This window comes from Pocillopora verrucosa, chromosome 11, assembly GCF_036669915.1.
Source record: "Pocillopora verrucosa isolate sample1 chromosome 11, ASM3666991v2, whole genome shotgun sequence".
Classification (NCBI taxonomy): domain Eukaryota; kingdom Metazoa; phylum Cnidaria; class Anthozoa; order Scleractinia; family Pocilloporidae; genus Pocillopora; species Pocillopora verrucosa.
Window position 1 is genome coordinate 16,706,212 of NC_089322.1, and position 18,683 is coordinate 16,724,894.

Below are 18,683 nucleotides of genomic sequence, written 5' to 3' on the forward strand. Positions count from 1 at the left end.
ATACGTATTGCAATTTTCAGCCTGAATCGTATATGCTATTATCTGCAAAATACGAAAGCCCAGTATCACTCTGTATATGATAGCTCTTTTAAGCCCCGTTTCGAAGGGTTGAATAAAGGCTTTCCTTTAGAAATATCTGGAATGTTCGTCGTTCCTTGGAGGGGTAAGATATGGCTAACTGCTAACGCTGAAGGTGATAAAAGTTAAACTGGCAACTTCAGAAGTTGTCAAAGTATCTTTACGGAGTTCAATTACGTTTTCTAGCATGTTCAATTTCAGTAAGTACGACGAAGCTCAATAGTAAACGGCGCCGTTGACTGTTTCGTTCCGTCTTACAAGGTGAACGCCTAGGATAGGCTTTAGGTTTCCCATCTCAAAATATTAATGAGAACCATTGCCACATTTGTCACGCAAATGCTTTTTTTTTCTGAATTTATATTACTTAGAATAGGTTGTCTAAATATGATAGACTTTCAAGCAAAAAATTTTAAGAAGGAATAGAATAGACGTCTTCCTCACTATTGACTACTAAAAACGTTGTCTGTGTCAATTGCATGTAGTTTATTCTTTCCTGTTTGTTCTTATTGGAGGTTAGAGGGAAATGGGTCACGCCTATAAAGCAAGATTCTGGTATCCTTTTATCAAAGAGCACCCAATCATTAGGAATACCACCCTTCCACCCCCCCCCCCCCCAAAAAAAGGGAAAAAATCCTGGGCTATGCTATTGGAGCAGATTGATTTCCCTGCCTAGGCTGTAAAACCGGGGCATTGATCTCTAACATTTTATAAATGTCTAATTAAACTCAGTTTAAAACTAACCAGACCATTTATTCTTCCTCTTATTGCACAAAATACCAAAAACACAATCTTATTTTGAAATCTTAACACATGCAAAATAAACTTTGAGTGTTTTGTTCTTCAACACTTTGCAGTGTCAGTTGAGTCTTTTCCAACTCAGAAAGCATATTATAGGTTGATCCTTCTTTATTTTATGTTGAAATATTTCTTTGAGGTAGTGTTGATCTTGTATAGTTGACACAGCTACTCACTCAAAGCAAGGCTTTGCATCATGTGGTGCTATGGCTACTGGTTTCCTTCATTGAGTATTTTCCTGTGATAATAATAACTTTATTTATAAAAGTGTATGTGTAAAACTAAATTAAAAAATAACTCTATGTAAATTTGTTTGTGAATATATGAATCACAAGCCCTTACAATAGCATCACATTAAAAGAGAATAACAAAAATAATGATAATAATTCATGCACATAAGGTGCATTTACAATTTACATCATCCAAAAAACAAAACAGAAAGAGTTTAACACAAAGTAACATATTCTCCAAGTTACCAACTGGCAAAAGGAACACACAGAGACACATACCACATCCCTTTTCGAAGCCAAATCCTTGCTAACTAACAAAAAGTCTAGATCATAGGAATATAAACCCTAAGTGGACAATCCACCAATTGACAAATGTCCACCTATAAGTACTGGTAATCAGAAAGATTTGTCTCTTGAAAATTTTGCCTACACAGGTAAGGATTGCAACAGAGAAGCTAAAGAAAAGAGGTAGTGTTAGTCTCTGGTCATAACCTTACACCCCAGGGGCACAAGAGAGGATTGATGATAAGAATGATGTACACTTGAATTTTGAAAGAATAGAGGATTTATCACACACTTACTAACTGAGATTGTTCCACGCAGTTGATGAAATCTCTAACTTTCTGTGAACACTTCAATGCCTGATTGGGATTCTGTTTGTAGCAATTAAGTACCTCATTCTTCAGATGTTGGCAAGCTATGACCTTTGTTGGTACACTGTGATTGAAAAAAAAGAATCAAGTTGGATATAACTTGATTAAAACACAATTGACTCACCCAGCACAAATGGTAAGATCAACTTTAAAACTAAATAGCCAATCATGTGAGAGTTCATGTCAGTTTTAGTGGCATTTCTTGTGAAACATACTAATCACTTCACAAATACATACCTGAATTTTTGTTTTGTCTCTTCTACAGCTTGATTAAAGTTTTCTAATGTCACTTCTTCCTTTTCTGAAATCTAACATCAATAAGATAACTGCATGTTTTAATTTTTATGTCAAAACTAGCAAAGAAAGTTATTTTTTGAAGTTATGTCTTTAAGGAGGGTTTTTTCAAATATTACTGGTAGTTCACTTTTGTACCACTTTGAAAGAGGACACTAGAGCTTGTAAAAATGAAATTTCTACCACCATTACCTGTTTCTCCAAAGTACCAAGTTTTTCCAAAAGCCTATTTTCTTTTGTTTTTGACTCAGCATCTTTCTCCTCTAACAGTTTTCTCCAATGGTTGTCAATCTCTTGTATGTCTTTGTCTCCTAGTTTACCTCTGTTTTCTCTAAGCCTTTTAGCTTCAACCTGTCTTCCCTGAAAACAAAAAAAACAAAAACAAAAAAACTGTAATTACAATTTACATATTATTCAACACATAAAGATATGGGATCAATATCAGTATCTGGGCAACTGCCCACCTACCCCTCCCCTAACCCAACGACAGTCAATTGATCACAAGTTAGGGTTAGTTAGGTTTAATGTTGGGTTAGGGGAGGGGTAGGTGGGCAGTTGCCCAGATACTGATATTGATCCAAGATATGTACCTTTTGGTGAGCACAATCAACTTCCAGATCCTACACAACAGAGTCCCAATATGTAGAGCCCTAGATATTATGAAGTTCCCATAATGTTTAAGGTTGTAGTAATTTCCCAGTAATAAAACTCACCTCATCAAAAGCATTCTGCAAAATCTCTTGTAAATGTTCTTCCTGATGTTTCATCCTGACTTTCTCATGCTGCAATTCCTTCCAAATCGTATTGATGTCATCTATTAAGTTCGACATTATACAGAATGATATAACACAGAGTATTTTAGAAGATTGACTTCACTTTAAACAGCTATCACCAGCCATTGTCATCCTTAACAGACACCATAATGTATACACAGGGCATCTGTTATGAAAGAGACGCTTGATCCTTGGAAAATCGAGGCTTTATTCAACAAAACCTCGTGCTTACATACTGTACAACATAAACATGGTAGCCTAACAAAAATAAGTCAGCTGAAATGTGTGGATTAACAACTCCGCTGACATGTGCATGGGCACTAAACTACACAGGAAGCCCAGTAATTAAAGATTAAATCATCACACTGTCACTACAGCATCCATTATCAATACTGAAATCTTCCTCCTTGGATGAGATGTGAAACAAAAATATCCTACCTTGGGTAACATCCTCATCACCTTTCAAGGGTAAGTCAATTTCTCCTCTGAGACGTCGCATGACCCGTTCAGAAATCTACATGTTTAGTGAACACAAAAGATGGATTTATTTCAATATGTCTCAGAGCATGTCAAAACTTATCCGACTTTCAATCTGGTTGTTTTTCAATCGCCAAAATCAGGTGATAGGTGAACTTCACTCAGGGGTAAAATTAGCTGCAATCAAAGCAATTGCAAAGAGTAAATTTTGAAAGCAGAATTGAAACTTTGACAAGGATTGTACCTGTGCCCGCATACTATGTGAGCACAGTAACCTTTCACTCCTGCAAGTGACCAACAAGGAATTTCTCCTTACATCATCTATACATTTTCTGTGATGCAGAGAGGTTATGAGAAGACTGAAAACATCAATAAGGCTTAGTTTAATAATAAATTCTCCGAAACATAATTATAAGAAATCTATCAGAGAACAGTATAGAGTCTGGGGAGTGAAAGGGAATAAAACCGAGTGAAAGAACCACATGTTGAGGATGTAGCTCATTGAATTTAAATCATCATGTAAATGTCTAGGAGAAACTATAGACAGTAATCTTTCTCGGCAAGAACACACTAAAAGCCTGTTAAAATCTTTTAATAAGAAAATAGCAGTCCTCAAAAGAATTAAATTCTTGCCATCATCCATTCTACAGACCATTTATTTTGGGACAGTACTTCCTAGTGTCTTATATGGAATACTAGTATGGGGTTCCTGCTCACCTGCACTAATGGATGATCTTGAGTGTGCTCATATACGAGCTTCTAAACTTATTTTTAAACTTTCAAGGAATTCGAATGCTGATCAATTGAATAAATTGAAAGGCTGGAACAATTTATCATTTTTTTATACTAAGAGACTGTTAGTAGAAGCCTATAAATCTTACTATAGATGCAATACCAATGTTTTAAATGATCTAGTAATGTTAAAACAATCATCTCACTGCCTGAGGAAATCCATGAATATCAAATTTCCAAGTCCTAAATCAGAAATTGGCAGGCTGACTTTTAGGCATAGGGCTGCCATTGCATGGAATTCACTTCCTGATTCGATCAAAAAGTCTTCTAGCTTAGAATGTTTTAAAAAAAGACTTAGATCTAGTAAGGACTTAATTAACTCTATAAGTTATAATAAGGAATCTTCCATGATAAGAAATAGGAATGAGGAATTTCTTTATTAATCTTATCTTAATCTAATCATATCTAAATTTTAAAATTTTAACAATTATTTCATCTAGTTTTTAACTATATTTTTAATTGTAGTCCATAGTCCTATATATTTATATTTGTATTATTATTATTATTTATTATTCAATTTCTGTTGATTTTCTATTTATTCACATGTATATACATTGGTTTTTAAATAGTAGATAGGCAGGTCCACATCAGAACTTCAGTCTTGCGTACTCTGTAACCTGCGTTATCAAGTAAACTATGTATGTATGTATGTATGTATGTATGTATGTATGTATGTATGTATGTATGTATGTATGTATGTATGTATTACAAACTTGTTGAACAGATGCACTTTTATAGTGGGTGACAATATTCGAGACACTAATTTAATTGAAGAGTTTTTTCAAAAGAGACGTGTGCTACTTACATAGAAAGAAATCCGTGAAAGCAAATTAAATCTTGAACCATTTTAGAATATACTACTCTATACTCAAGAATATTGAAAGGCGCTGCAATATTGAAACGAGGCTGATGAAACCCAGTTCGCAATCACCTGTGTCACCTTTAAACTGTTTCTTACCTTAACAATTCCTGGGGTTCCTTCCTCTTCTGATCTCTCAACAGTCAATCTCTTTGTTGATTCACTGTTTCCCATGGCGTATTCTCATCCAAAGGTATTCAAGTATGTACTCAAGGTCTTCTGCCTATGAAGAAGCCATGTTTGATTATAGATGGTGCCCGAAATAATTTCTGGGCAGCGGACATATTGTCATAGAAACGGATTCCAGAGGCTCAATGTGCTAGAATGTTTCTCTCTGTCGCCAAAAAGAGAGCTTGAAATTTTGTTATTCAATCTTCAATTTTTTATTTAAAGGGAAAGAGGAGGGTTTAGTACGATGAGTCGTTTAAATCCTCTTAAACCTGAAACATGTCGAAGAACAGTGAGCCTTGAAACAGTTCAACCGCACCATGTTAATCATGAACACAAACTTCGCGGAAAAAGGGAGATTTACAAACTGCGCAACGATGCATACGCGAAGCCGATGTACGGAAATTCGGCGGAGAAAGAAAGAGTCAAGTAAGTCGTTATTAAAATCAAGTTAACTTTTTAAAGGTTGTAAACATGTTGTTAACCACTCCTGTTGAAGTGGCAGCGAATCAAACAGTAAATTTTAATGAACCTCCGTCACCTGTAAAGAACAGTTGTCTGGTTTAATGTTGGTAACAACTTCCTGTGCAAAGATCCTGGTGTTGGGGGTTCTCCCTATTATCTAATGCTACTGTTATACATAGATTTTAATAAAATAACAGCAGAGCGGAAATTTTTGAGGATTTCTTTTAGTTTTACTGCGCTGATCGTGTCTGTTGCATTTCAAGGGGGATTGGAACAATCTATTGCGCAGATCAAAACCCTTCAATGATCGACAATTCTAAAAGGAACAAGAAATGGATTGTTCCACGGTCGTAGTGAAAAGAGTATGATTATACCTCAATATTGCGCTCCCGATTAGTTACAAGTCCAATAATTTTGAACGTGAGTGAGCCTGACAACGCCTGCGAGTATATCACCGCGGTGGCTTTTGAACCTCAATCATGCTTTTCTTTATCGCGAGTTATTAAAATTTAATGACTTATTCTTCATTCATTCATTCATTCATTCATTCATAACTTCATCTAAACATAATATTTCTAGGCAAGAGAGTCGTAGAGCACTGTTGCAACAAATGAAAGAAAAAGATGAGGCCCACCAAACACACCTGACTGAAAGGATAAAGGAAAGTGACTTTGCTATAAACTATGACAGGATCTGTTTACAGCAGGACAAGGAAGAAAGAATCAATAAAGAGAAATATCTGCAACAGTTCCGGAATGAAAACAAGCGGGTAAGCATAGTTTTTTTGTAGTTGGCCAACCTGCGTAACTGCCTCAACTTCATTCCCAGATCAGAGCAAAGGCCTGGAGTCTAGCGCAACAATCTTTAGGTACCTGTGTCTCCCTTAAAGAGCAAAGTGATTACATTTTAACCCTTTACACCCTAACATCAGTATGCATATTCTTCATACTGTTCTTTATACATTTTCTAAGGTGCTGACAGGGAGAATTTGTTTAACAATCAATCACTTCTTTTAGTTGGTGATGATTTTTTTGATTCTCTTGACCTTACTGTGTGATTCAGGGGTGATATTGTAAGGAGAAATTAGATGCTAGTTGCCCTTAGGGGTCAAAGTGTTACCAGGGTAATTTAGTATTATCAACTGAATTCATAACATAAATTGGCCATCATAAAGAGTTTCAAAGCTGATGTTTCAAGTGTTAGCCCTTCACTATTTACTCTGACAAATGGCTAACGCTTGAAACCTTATTCTGTCCCACCGAAGCAGCACCAAAATTTCTTTAGAAACTCAATTATGTTTTAATCCCTTTAAAAGTTATGTTGCTCTTTTTGCTTCAGTTGATGGAACTGCGTGCAGAACAACAAAAGAGAAACACAGAGAAGAGACATTTGGAGGAAAGGGACCTTCTACAACAGAGCCCAATCAACTGGAGTCACACTCTACACTAAAAGACATTCATAATTAATATAAATGGCACCAATTTGAACAAGGAAAATTTTAGTTTATTGATTTTATTTGTGGTGTGTTCATAGCCAAAATGACAGCTTGTTAAATGGAAATCACAGGACTGGTGTACTTCAAATAAAGCTACATCTGTCCACAACAAAAGAGAATTCAACCAAGACTAAGCTTTTCAAATGGTGGTTTCTTAGAGTGTTTCTTAACACACATATGTTAAGAATATTAATGTATGACGAATTTAAATGTAATAACTTAATTTTTGAGTTCCAATAATAACTAAATTTATTTTTTGAGGCACCATATATAAATGTTAAAATTCAACTTTCAAATAATTTCAAGTGCTTTGAGGCATTCTAACATGAAAAGTTTTGGAAAATAATTTCTTTGAGTATGAGAGCCTATGTCAAATACATTTAATTTGTAATCTCCCTTTTGGGACACTTATTCAAGGGACACAAATTGTGGCCCAGTCTGGAAATAATGCTTCTACAACTATCCTCAAGACTTCTGTATTTAGGAGACATCTCTCCTTCAACAAGACATCTCTGTAGAAGAGAAACTTTACCGAGCTGTAGGCATGTCTGTGGGATGTAGGTTCTGTTGTAAGATTGTTGTAGCACATGTAGAATAAGTCTCAGTGATAGCAATAAAAGATGTATGCACATCTTGCTCCATTGATCACTGATTTCCAACCAATCATGCACCGATGTCTGCTTCTCTATCAGGTCAAAGTTGAGCAGTGACAACCTTAACTTGAGTCACAGCATGGTCATTTATTTCTCTTCACCTAATTTATTCCTCAATATGTTCTTGCTCTTGGTGCCCCTGTGCATCACTTGAAGGACCAGGAGTCTACAAATTTAACAGCCATGTTTACAATTACGCATTACAAAAAAATTATCATCCTTAATATTTTAACCATAATTACATCTCAAAGGCATATACAGGCTTATATTCTATTGTCAAACAATGTTACCTGTTCGTTTTTCTTCTCTTTTTCCTCTCCTTTTTCAACCAAAAATGCCCGCGTCATTTCTAATGTTTTAGTAGTCTTGTACCTGTACTTTAACTGTTTTGATTCACTGCTATCATTTGATTCTAGGAAGTGAAAAGATGGGAAACAGTTATTTAAATAGTCACCTCTTTAGGTAGACTCAAAGTTACAAACAAAAGGAAACAAAGAAGACAGAAAAATATATTCATTGTTAGCCTTAGGCTACCTACATCTGATTGGTAAATACACCCTTCTGGCTGACATACATTTCATTGTAAATAGGTTGAGAGAATTTGGTATTTTAATCAAAACAAAATTTTAGTCTTGCTTGCTGATAATATGTTGACTTTGTATCTTGCTAACAATATGTTGACCTTGCATGTAAGGATCAGCTACATGCTAACCACTATGGAGTTAGAGCCAAATTTTCTGATGCTAAAACAATGAACAAGGTTGTTGGTCCTGCTCTAACTCCAAGTACTGAAAGTTTATGGTTTATTTTTCATTAGATTAGGGTCTTGACTCATAGCTAGGATCAAGTTATGGGCAAGTAAATACAGTGGTTATTTAATTATAAAAATTACTCTAAAAAGGACCATGTAACATTACCAAGCTCCTCAAACAGTACATGTGTTCCAAGGGATTCTGCAAAAAGATGCCAATAGTGAGAATTGTATGAAGATTAATATGAAAGTAATCCTCACAGTAATGAACACTACTTAAGTAGTAGTGAAAAAGATTCAGACCCTTATGGGATTTTAACCTATGACCTCTGTGATACTGGCGCAGTGCTCTACCAACTGAGCTAACAAGCCAACTGGGAGCTGGTCATTATGTTGGTTCCAAATACAGCCTTGAAGTGATGAATAAATGACTGTAAATATATGAAAATCATACACTGATGTATATTGCAGTTGACAGTTCAGTTTCTGTTTTGCTCAAACCTCAGAGCAATTTGAAGGATTAAGCTAAATAAACACTAAGATTGTCCTACCTTTAAACTCTCCAAGAAAAGTGTAATTCCCAATTTGTAACACAGGTTCATCTGTATCAATGCCCTAGGAATCAAATTTCAGAAAATGTCAGATAATGTCATGATCGCGCATTACATTTGAACAATTGCCACTTGGCATAAAAAATTGTAGATCTTTATGAGGTCTTGCACAATTAATTAATAACCTTTTGACCCTTACGAGTGACTAGTATCTAAATTCTCCCTACCATATCACTGCTGAATCACACATTATGGTCATAAGAGTAAAGGAAATGATCAACAACTGAGGAAGCTCTTCACACAAATTCTCCTTGTCAGCACCTTAGGAAATACATAGATGACAGCAAGGAGAATATGCATACTGATGTTAGGTTATAAAGAGTTAAACCCCAAGTACCATGAGCTACCCATAAAAAACGAATTACGAGTTGCCATCAGAACTGTGCGCCAAGCATTAACCGTTAGCAGGGATTTACACAGGACTTCCAAGTAATGTTGGGAAAAATTTCCACACAGCCCCATCCTACATTATGCATTCAGTTCTTGGATAGAGAAAACAATGACAAAACAATACATTGCCATTGGGAAAACAGATCTGTTTTACAGTAGTATGGGGCTGTGCGACAAATTTTACCTCATGTTGTCCTATGTTGAGTTCTAACAGTACATTGGCCACAGTGGGATATCGTTAAGTTCAGTTAACACTCACCAGGAGTCGGCAGTTTGAAGACTCGCAGCTGTACAAGAACTCATTATCTATCACTCCTTGAAGCTTGACTACAACAAGATGTTCCTATAGTTAAAACACACAAGATTCAGGTATTCAAGACATAACCTTTATTTCTATACCTGAGCTTTAAAGATTGTTAAAAAGAACTTAAGGTACCTCTTCCTCCCATTCTTCTTCAGTCATCACAAGAATAGCTCTGTACAACTAGAGAATTAACCTTGGAACGATAATGTAGTACCGAAATGCAAATATCCCACCGACCGTGCAGATCCAAGCAGGCAAAATGTTGAATTCTTAACTTGTCCGCGGGAAACTGGGATTCTAGTTGTCCCAGACTCTTCGAGGAAAATGTGTAACGCCTGTTAATTTATTTACTTCCTCTTTCATTTTCGCTGATTCGAAGATTTAAGGGAGCGGAAAATCATCATGTATCGGTCACATGTAAGTGTTTGATGTTCAAATTTTTAGGTTAATAAACCCAGTGAAAGAAGGTATAACAAATGACCAAAATCAACGTATTTATCACTGTGAATAAGCTTTACTTGTAAATTGTAACATCATTATTGTAGGGCTAATTCTCGTCTTTCCCAAGTTCATGGAGCTGTGTTACTTTATAGACGATCTTTATGGGGCCAGATCTTTTCCCAGTTTTGATTTATAACCGTCTTGTACCCTAGAATGGTTTCGCCCATTGTTTTGACAGACGGAAGTGTTTTGCTTTCAAATCTACGTATTCGTTTGTCTACGTGTTTGCTCATCGTTTACAAACAAAACAAAAAAAATTGATCGGATATCAGCTTAAAGTTGCTTAATTTTTAATCTGTTGTTACGATAGCTTTCATTTTTAAATTTGACGCCCAATTCAATAACAAATTAAAATTAAGAATCGGTTCTTGTATTTTTATCCCACATCTACGAGTCCCTGAAATTGTTAAATTAATTACTTTATATTACAGGTGCTCCTATTTATTAATGGAAATCGCCACGCTTTTTGAATAACTTATTATCAAGAGTGTGTGATATAAACCTTTGACTCCTTGGGTGACTAGCAAATAATTTCTCCTTAATTAGTATCACCCCTGAATCTAACATTAAGGTCAGAAGAATTAAGGAAATGATCACTAACTAAAGAAGCTCTTGATTTTTCAGACAATTCTCCTATTAGCACCTTAGGGACTGTATAGAGAACAGTATGGAGAATATGCATACTGATGTTAGGGTGTAAAGGGTTATTAGGGGAGTGACACTATTTCATTAAAAATAAGGCAGAGTCTAAGTAATGGTAGATTTATTAATGTTACTTCTTCACTCATCTATTTTACACAATGAGTTGATAATGTACAATGTAAATTTGCCACCTTATAAGAGTTTCTTAGCTGATGTTTCAAGTGTTACCCTTTGTCAGAGTTAAAGATAAAGGGCACACTCTTGGAAACTCTTAATGGTGGCTAATTTATGTCATTAACTCAGTTGATTGACCAGATTGTCGTGTTACAAATGACTCCGGTTATTTCCGACATCCTCAGTGGGAGATTTAGGGTGTGTAAGAACATGACTCACTAGGGTATAAGAAAAAAAAATTGTTTACTCTATTAACATGCGGTTTCATGAGGTAGAAAAAGATCTGGCTGCACCCAATTAAAGAATGGTTTCTTCATTTGCCTTTATCCTAGTATCAAAGTGCTTTGTAAGTGTTTACTATAGTGATAGAAAAACATGTGAAATGTTGGGCAGGAGGACATGAAAGTGTCTGCATTTGCATAAGAGTGAGTGTTGGTAATAGCAGAAGTTATTTCTTTATGTGTTTCACAGGGGAGCTATGCAGTACCATAGTTTCTTTAGAAACTGACCCCCTTCATTCATTTGTATTTTATATAATGCATATACTCCTTTTCCTGTAGAATCCCAGTGCCCCAGGAATGCATAACATAGGAAGTTCGCCAAGTGACAGCCATGTGAGGGTTTCATACAAAGACAACCCTGGATTTTTTAAGCAAGTGCAGGAAAGCTTCTGTGCATCCCTGTTTGGAGTTCTTCTTGTTATTGTTTCATTTCCTGTGATTTATTGGAATGAGGTGAGGATGAAAGCTCCTAGGGGCAGTATATTAAGTAGTCCATTTTTAATATGATACAGGAAATCAAGAAGTACTAAATTACAGTTACTGGAATAGTTATTGTTGATTATTTTGTTTTTGTTTTTCCCTTGCGTCCAGTGTTGTGGATGTAACTCTGCTAGTGCCTTATGAACAAGTGAATGTACATTTTCAAATTATCAATACAATAATTGAAGACTGATAATACAAAAGAGCTTAACCCTTTAACCCTTAAGAGTGATTAGCACCTAATTTCTCCTTACAATATCATCCTGGAATCATACATCTAGGTTACGAGAATAAAGGAAATGATCACCAACTAAAGAAACTCTAGATTGTTAATCAAAAATTCTTCTTTTCAGCACCTTAGGAAATGTATAGAGCATAGTATGGAGAGTTTGCTTACTGATGCTAGGGTGTAAAGGGTTAGTAAGGTGTAAAAACCTGCAAATTTGCTGTAGACATGTTCTTAATACAAAAGAAATGATTACACTTCACTTGACAGGGAAGGGCTGTTCAAACAGCTCTATCATTGGACGAGGGTCTGAGGCAAGTAGTCCATATTCATTACATTGACCAAATTAGTCCTGAATATCAGGATAAACTGGTTCACCTCTCTGGAAGTCTTCAAACAGAAAGGGTGAGAGTGATGTCTTTTCTTCCCTTGAGTCTGTATGTTGCAAGACAGCTTAAACACCCCTGAGATCTTATGGCTGATTTTTCAAAATGACTTAAATGATTCACTCCTAGGATCTGATTATTAAATCTCCATTCTGTTTGCTGTTCATTTCTATTAATTATTTTTTTATCTGAGAATTTCGTGTTTTAAGTGTTACTTCTGGTCACCTCTGTGCTTAAAAATGTATTGGTATTGAAGGAGAAATGCATTTTTGGTCTGGGTTGGGGTGAATGGTTATCAAAACCATATAAAAAAAACAACTTTGAACTAAAAATTTTCCTACAATCCATTGCCTAACTGTTTGGTAAAGTTGTCAAAAATGATCTTGTATACCAATCCTAAGTAGGGGTGGGTAAGGGAAGAATTAGCGAGTTTCTTCAACTTGGTTATCCTACCTGGCGTAGCAGGACAAAGTTTTACAAAGCCGTATGTTATCAAATTGAATAATAACTTTGTAAGACATTGTTATAGTTCTCATCTTCTTTTATTATAACTGTAATACATATTATCCCAAATGCTATAATTTTATGCATAACATAATATTATAAATCACTACCAGTTAATATCATTTTTAATTACTATTCTGGTCAGGCGCTGAGTGATTCAGACTATGGCATTGCAGTCAAAGCTGTCAAACTAAGACGAAAGGTTGAAATGTATCAATGGGTGGAACATAAACACACCAGGTATTAATCAACCCTGGAACTCTCCTGATCCAATCTTCTTTTTGATTCCTCCTTCTTCATTTACATGCTGTTCTTTTCCTTGTAAATCAGTTAAAAAATGTGTCAGTAGTGTACTAACTTGAGGCAATAGAGTTCCATTATTATAAGTGAAAAGCTTCAACTGAACTCATTACCAGTTTGCTGATAAATAAAGACACAATGAAACTGTGAGAACAGTGTCACTTATATTTATGGTAATGGGACCAATTCCGTCTTAAATCATATGAGGGATAAACAAAATGTGATGGCCTAAAGATGGGGGTCTCATTTGCCATTCATTTAGTACTACATAATATTTGTTGTGACAATAGCAAGTTATTGTTACAGTAGTTTTTTTTTTTTTTTTTTTTTTTCACCTTCTCTATGGACCACCATATACACAGTCAAGTGATTGTAATGTTGTAAAATATTCATAAGAATGTTTTCAAGGTATCATTGAAATTTCAGAGAATACGATGAACGAGAACGAAAAAGAGTAGAAACAACCTTTTCTTACAGTAAGTGTGATGAAAGTGGTCTTCTTATTCCAAAAGTTAAAAATAATAACAAAAAGAGATTTTTTTAACCAAAAATTGATTTCTAGAGAGGCAAAGCAACTCTCTCTGGATAATTTAGGGAATATGACATATTACAGGTTCAAATTTAGGTCAGCTGCTGAAATAAATGATTGAGGGAATTTTGTAAGAGAACATTCTCATGACCGAAGATGTGCAAGAATCTATGCGAAACATGTTCTAGTCTGACTGTAATATAATTAGTAACAGCTTGTCTTTGACAAAAGTTATAACTTTTTTTAACAATCCTGACCCAAAATGTGATCCTAAGTCGCCTGTTATGGACTGCTGAAGCTTATCACATAGCATCAAGTGACTAAAAATATTTCCACTCCTCATGTATGGCATGTATGGTATCCTTAAGTCTTTCTTGAGTAAATTCCAAGTAATTGGGATAACCACCTGTCAAGTCCCCCTCTATGCCCAGGATAAAGATAATTCACTTGTGAAACCATAGGGTCTTTCCCTAAGAACACTGCACAGTAACCTGATTAGCTTGGCTTGACCCTGGTCCTTTCAAACTAGAGTCAGGCACATAGTATCTCCCAAAGTTGCATGGTTAACTCCTGTGAATGACCAAGGTAGAATTTCTCCTTACTATATCTATACAATATCATGTAGTCAAGTGATGAGAGTTCTGGAAAAATATCAATAATAGGATTACTAATTGATCCGATACCAAATTCTCCAAACTAACATAGTGAGAATTGTTTGGCAGACAGTGAGGAGAATTACTAATGAGATCTGGGGAGTGAAAGGATTAATACACAAACCTTTAACTGTCTGTGAGAGACATGACCCAATGGTTACATGTAAGCCTTATATCTGCTTATTTTTGTCTTTCAAGATAATTTTAGTTTTATCAACAGGATTGATAATCTAAATTGGCCACTGAAAATAGTTTCACATAGTTTTATCAAATTTTCAAACTCTTTACATTGGCCAGTTAACGTTATTAATTCAATTGATAAGACCCTAATTATTTTGTTTTACTTTCCCAACAATGCAGCACCACAATTTCCTTAAAAGCTTACCCCCTTTATGCATTTATTCTTGTCTTGACTTTTTGCAGCTACCGAGTGGAGAGACATCATTGTCAGAAGTGATAGTTTTGATAACCCTGCTGGGCATCAGAATCCCAACACTATGCCAGTACAGTCATACACTAAAGAGGCAGACTCTGTGAGAGTTGGGGTATTCAGTCTTTCTAAAGGTATATTTTGAAAGAAGATCAGTTACTGTCCACAGGAGTAGGCAAGATTTTGTATTAGGGTAGCAACACCTGTATCATGCTTTTTATCTTTGTTTTGTTAGGGCTTATTGGAAAAATAGATGCTTTCCAGCCATTGAGTCCCCATGAAGTTCCTCAAGGAAAGATGATGAATATCCATAACGGGATGTTTTATCATTCTACGGACCCATTTTATCCCAGAGTAAGTTGATTCGTGGTGAAGTCTTGTGATTGCATAGTTGTGAGTGGCTATAAGACTGTTGGAACTTACCAATCACAACTGAGCGGGCCATTTGGGTAGCTATTCACAACTGATGGCAGCAGCTATTAGAGTCAGCCAATAACATGACAGCAACACTGACAGATCAGTCTTCACCAAAAAGTGCTACAACATTCGTGTGAAAAGCAACCATTCGTTTGACTTACGATCCCTTTTTAATTCAAACTAAAACATATCCTGTCTGTCAGATTTCCATTTTCCCCTGTTCTTGGCAACTCTAGATCTTCACTGCTGGGTGTTAGTTCCTCCTGTTGCTCCTCAAACCTTAGTTGAACCTCTCCATGTTATTCTACAGCTTTCGCTGTTTCTTCCTCCCTTAGGTGTCGTGCATTGAAAGTCCTGCCTGGTCACATTGACAAACGGCCTTCTGAAGCAATTTTTCCAGCTAACGCCTTTGACTAATTTTATGTTATATAGAAATCACATAATTCGTGTATTGAATCAAGGTCCAAATATTCACTGAGAGTTCCTATGAACAATTTTAAACGTATTTTATCAACAGGTGGGAGATGTGCGCGTCCAGTTTTCCTATGCTGGGCTTAGTGGGAAGCCAGGTTCAGGTTTGGGAGACCCAATGAAGGTATCATTCTAATAACTCTTCTTTTTAATATGCACATGTGCAATAAGTAGCGTTAGGCCAGCGTAAATCAGCTTATCATCATGTGAATAGTACCTCCTCCCTGTCAGAGCTATAAATCCTAATTGCATCTCACCTTGTATCATAACTTTTACACAAGTCCTTGTTTCTGTTGATGCCGAAATTTTATAAACAGTTCTACCTTTTTTGGAATGACTTATCAGTTAGTGTTATTTCTTGACAGGTTAGTATTGTAGCCCGACAGCAAGGTGGAAGATTATCACATTATCACACAAGATCTGGCGATTCATTGGAGCTCCTTTATCCTAGAGAAATGAGTGCTGAGGTGAGCCAACAGCACAGAATTTTTTGTTATGTCCAGAGGATTCTCTTTATTTGAGTATATCCTTGTTTCTTTATGGCCTAAAACCGGACAATAATAAAATATTACCTGAACACTCAGCATGATAGCGAAATCGTAATTTGTACCTTTAAACGAGAAGACTTGCTTTCCTGTTCCTTTCCCTTGAGAAATATCTCAACTTATTTCAAGGATTGTGCTGCCCGTTTCAGGCAATCGTTAAGAGGATGCAGGCAAAAAAGGCAAGTGCATGAAAACAGCCGTTCCCTTACAAGCGCTGTTTTTCGTCTGTCTGCTCTTTTTGTTGAGGCGGGTTACATTCTTGGTTCATGTGAAACAAGTATTCTCCATACTGTAAGGATCAGTAACATCAGCAGTGGCGAAAACATTCTGTGTAAAAATACAGTAAATGCCGGTATAACGTTTGCTAAAATTGATAGATTGACTGACAGATTGTTTCTTTGTAGGAGATTTTTGAAGCCGAACAGTCCGCCAACACAGCTTTAACATGGGTTTTAAGAGGAGTAGGCTGGGTCCTGATGTTCCTTGGATTTCAGATGATGACCAGTATTGTTGTTGTACTGAGTAAGTGACCACTTCCGTTTAAAATCTAGATGACTGGAGGAAAACATTTACCTTACATCACTGTTATAAAGAACTCTGTCCTTTTTTTTTTTTCCAGTCTCCTGGTTGCCTGTTGTCCGTGAACTTGTGGGCCTGGGCCTGACGCTCTTGTGCCTATGTCTTGCTACTTCACTGTCTCTGGTTACCATAGCAATTGGCTGGATAGCTCATCGACCAATTCTGGGCATGACATTACTGGCGGCAGCTGCTGTTCCAATACTTCTGTCCAGACGACGTGCACAAGCTCTCAATCAAAGGAAACACTAAAAAGTTTATTTAAATGCGAACGTTAGGGAAGTCGTTTGTAGCGTCGTTAGTCACTGAACTAGGGGGTATTATTATGAAGGACGATAGACAGTGTGACTTCAAAAAGTAAAATTTCTGTATTGGTGTTCATTATTCAAACCTACACAGTTTAGGCCTCAATAGTGTGAAAATGATAGAAAGTTACATTTAGATTCAATGTTTTGGATGTAAAATGATTAAATTAGGTAAAAGCAAAGGCAACAAAGTGCTCTTTGCAGCTGTTGTTGGGTTTTTGGCATACGGAAAATTCTCTCCTCCAAGAAAGAGCACTTTGTCTGAAGAGTGTGAAGACAAAATAGTTGATGCGTATGGGACAACACTAATATTTCATGTCTTTGTTTGACATGTTAAAAAAAGGAAAATAATAAAAACGTAAGCTACTAAAGGAGCAATGGAACAAAGTATAAAAACCAGTGACTGAGATTGAAAATTAATTATTTAGAGTTTTCATGCGAGAAAATCCTAGTGTAAGGGTCGGGAGAAACTTCTGACAATGCAGCAGTCAACAGTCACTAAGAATCAATCACGCAATGAGTGCAGGGTCAGTTAAGCCTCGGTCAGAGGGAGTTTTACCAGAATTTTATCGTATGATGCCCCTGCTTAAGTTAAGTGTGTAATGCAAAGTGTCTACTTCCTTGATCGTGAAAGAAAGGTTTGGAGAAAAAAAAACTTATAAGCTATTCCTCAGCCAACATCCGGTTCACAGTGGAAATATAGATCAGCCAGTGTCTTGCTAGCATTTTAAGACCAGTCAGTTGACTTGCTATTTTAAATGATCACTTTTCCTGGATTATATAGTGACTTAAGGCCACATTGCAAGTGTGACATGCAACTAATCGAATTTATTACGATGCCCTAGCCCTTACAATTCAATGATGGAAACTAGCAAGGTTTGACTTATAAATAATGTCAACATCGATATTGGTATATTCATCCTCGGGTAAAAACATCTTTTCAAAAGAAAGTCATAAGATCCCGTTATCATTCCTTGAGGTGGGTAGGTGAAGTGTTAACCCATCTACCCTGAGAGAGATAACCTCCTAATTCTGTTACCAGTATAAAGGAAAAAACCACTGACAAAACAAGCTCCTGACGTGTGTTTAATTCTCCTTGCCAGCACCATAGAAAATGTATAAAGAACAGTATGGAGAATATGCATACTGATCTAAGGGTGGAAAGGTTTAAAAGAACTGCTGCAATTTTTATTCTTCTCATCAGGGATACACCCTTGATTTGCATTCTACACATCCATTCTTCTCATGGTACCATTCTTTAGCCAAGGGTGGCTCATTAATTCAACCATTTCTTTAGCAGCTGCGAATCAAGTCTACCTGTCTATCTAATAATAGTAGTCTCTTTTCTCTCAAACTACCAAGGTATCTATTTAATCCAGTCCTAAACTTTTCCTTTGGTGCACAATGAAAGGGTATGATCTGGGTAGCCATAACTCTTAAGCTGTGCCACTTCAACCTGTACATTGGATACAGGA

At 36.2% G+C, this 18,683-nt stretch overlaps 4 protein-coding genes across 4 annotated transcripts; 2 read left to right on the plus strand and 2 right to left on the minus strand.

Moving 5' to 3' along the window:
* Nucleotides 1–803: 803 nt before the first annotated feature.
* Nucleotides 804–5,199, minus strand: LOC131774231 (MICOS complex subunit Mic19). Its single transcript, XM_059090243.2, has 7 exons — nucleotides 5,051–5,199; nucleotides 3,262–3,337; nucleotides 2,764–2,864; nucleotides 2,243–2,410; nucleotides 1,994–2,064; nucleotides 1,685–1,820; nucleotides 804–1,111 (listed from the first exon to the last, which is right to left on the minus strand). The coding sequence occupies exons 1-7, from the start codon at nucleotides 5,123–5,125 to the stop codon at nucleotides 1,097–1,099; spliced, it is 642 nt and encodes a 213-aa protein (XP_058946226.2). The 5' UTR covers nucleotides 5,126–5,199; the 3' UTR covers nucleotides 804–1,096.
* A 62-nt stretch (nucleotides 5,200–5,261) lies between these two features.
* Nucleotides 5,262–7,710, plus strand: LOC131774220 (surfeit locus protein 6 homolog). Its single transcript, XM_059090229.2, has 3 exons — nucleotides 5,262–5,548; nucleotides 6,164–6,353; nucleotides 6,923–7,710. The coding sequence occupies exons 1-3, from the start codon at nucleotides 5,367–5,369 to the stop codon at nucleotides 7,031–7,033; spliced, it is 483 nt and encodes a 160-aa protein (XP_058946212.1). The 5' UTR covers nucleotides 5,262–5,366; the 3' UTR covers nucleotides 7,034–7,710.
* Nucleotides 7,711–7,759: 49 nt separating this feature from the next.
* Nucleotides 7,760–10,077, minus strand: LOC131774221 (general transcription factor 3C polypeptide 6-like). Its single transcript, XM_066174137.1, has 6 exons — nucleotides 9,921–10,077; nucleotides 9,744–9,827; nucleotides 9,035–9,098; nucleotides 8,650–8,685; nucleotides 8,023–8,144; nucleotides 7,760–7,898 (listed from the first exon to the last, which is right to left on the minus strand). The coding sequence occupies exons 1-6, from the start codon at nucleotides 9,945–9,947 to the stop codon at nucleotides 7,839–7,841; spliced, it is 393 nt and encodes a 130-aa protein (XP_066030234.1). The 5' UTR covers nucleotides 9,948–10,077; the 3' UTR covers nucleotides 7,760–7,838.
* LOC131774219 (transmembrane protein 43-like) lies at nucleotides 10,065–17,628 on the plus strand. Its single transcript, XM_059090228.2, has 11 exons — nucleotides 10,065–10,205; nucleotides 11,666–11,839; nucleotides 12,363–12,497; nucleotides 13,128–13,222; nucleotides 13,709–13,758; nucleotides 14,888–15,028; nucleotides 15,130–15,248; nucleotides 15,829–15,906; nucleotides 16,148–16,249; nucleotides 16,732–16,849; nucleotides 16,947–17,628. Exons 1-11 carry the CDS (start codon nucleotides 10,191–10,193, stop codon nucleotides 17,153–17,155), a joined length of 1,236 nt encoding a protein of 411 aa, XP_058946211.2. The 5' UTR covers nucleotides 10,065–10,190; the 3' UTR covers nucleotides 17,156–17,628.
* Nucleotides 17,629–18,683: the final 1,055 nt, after the last annotated feature.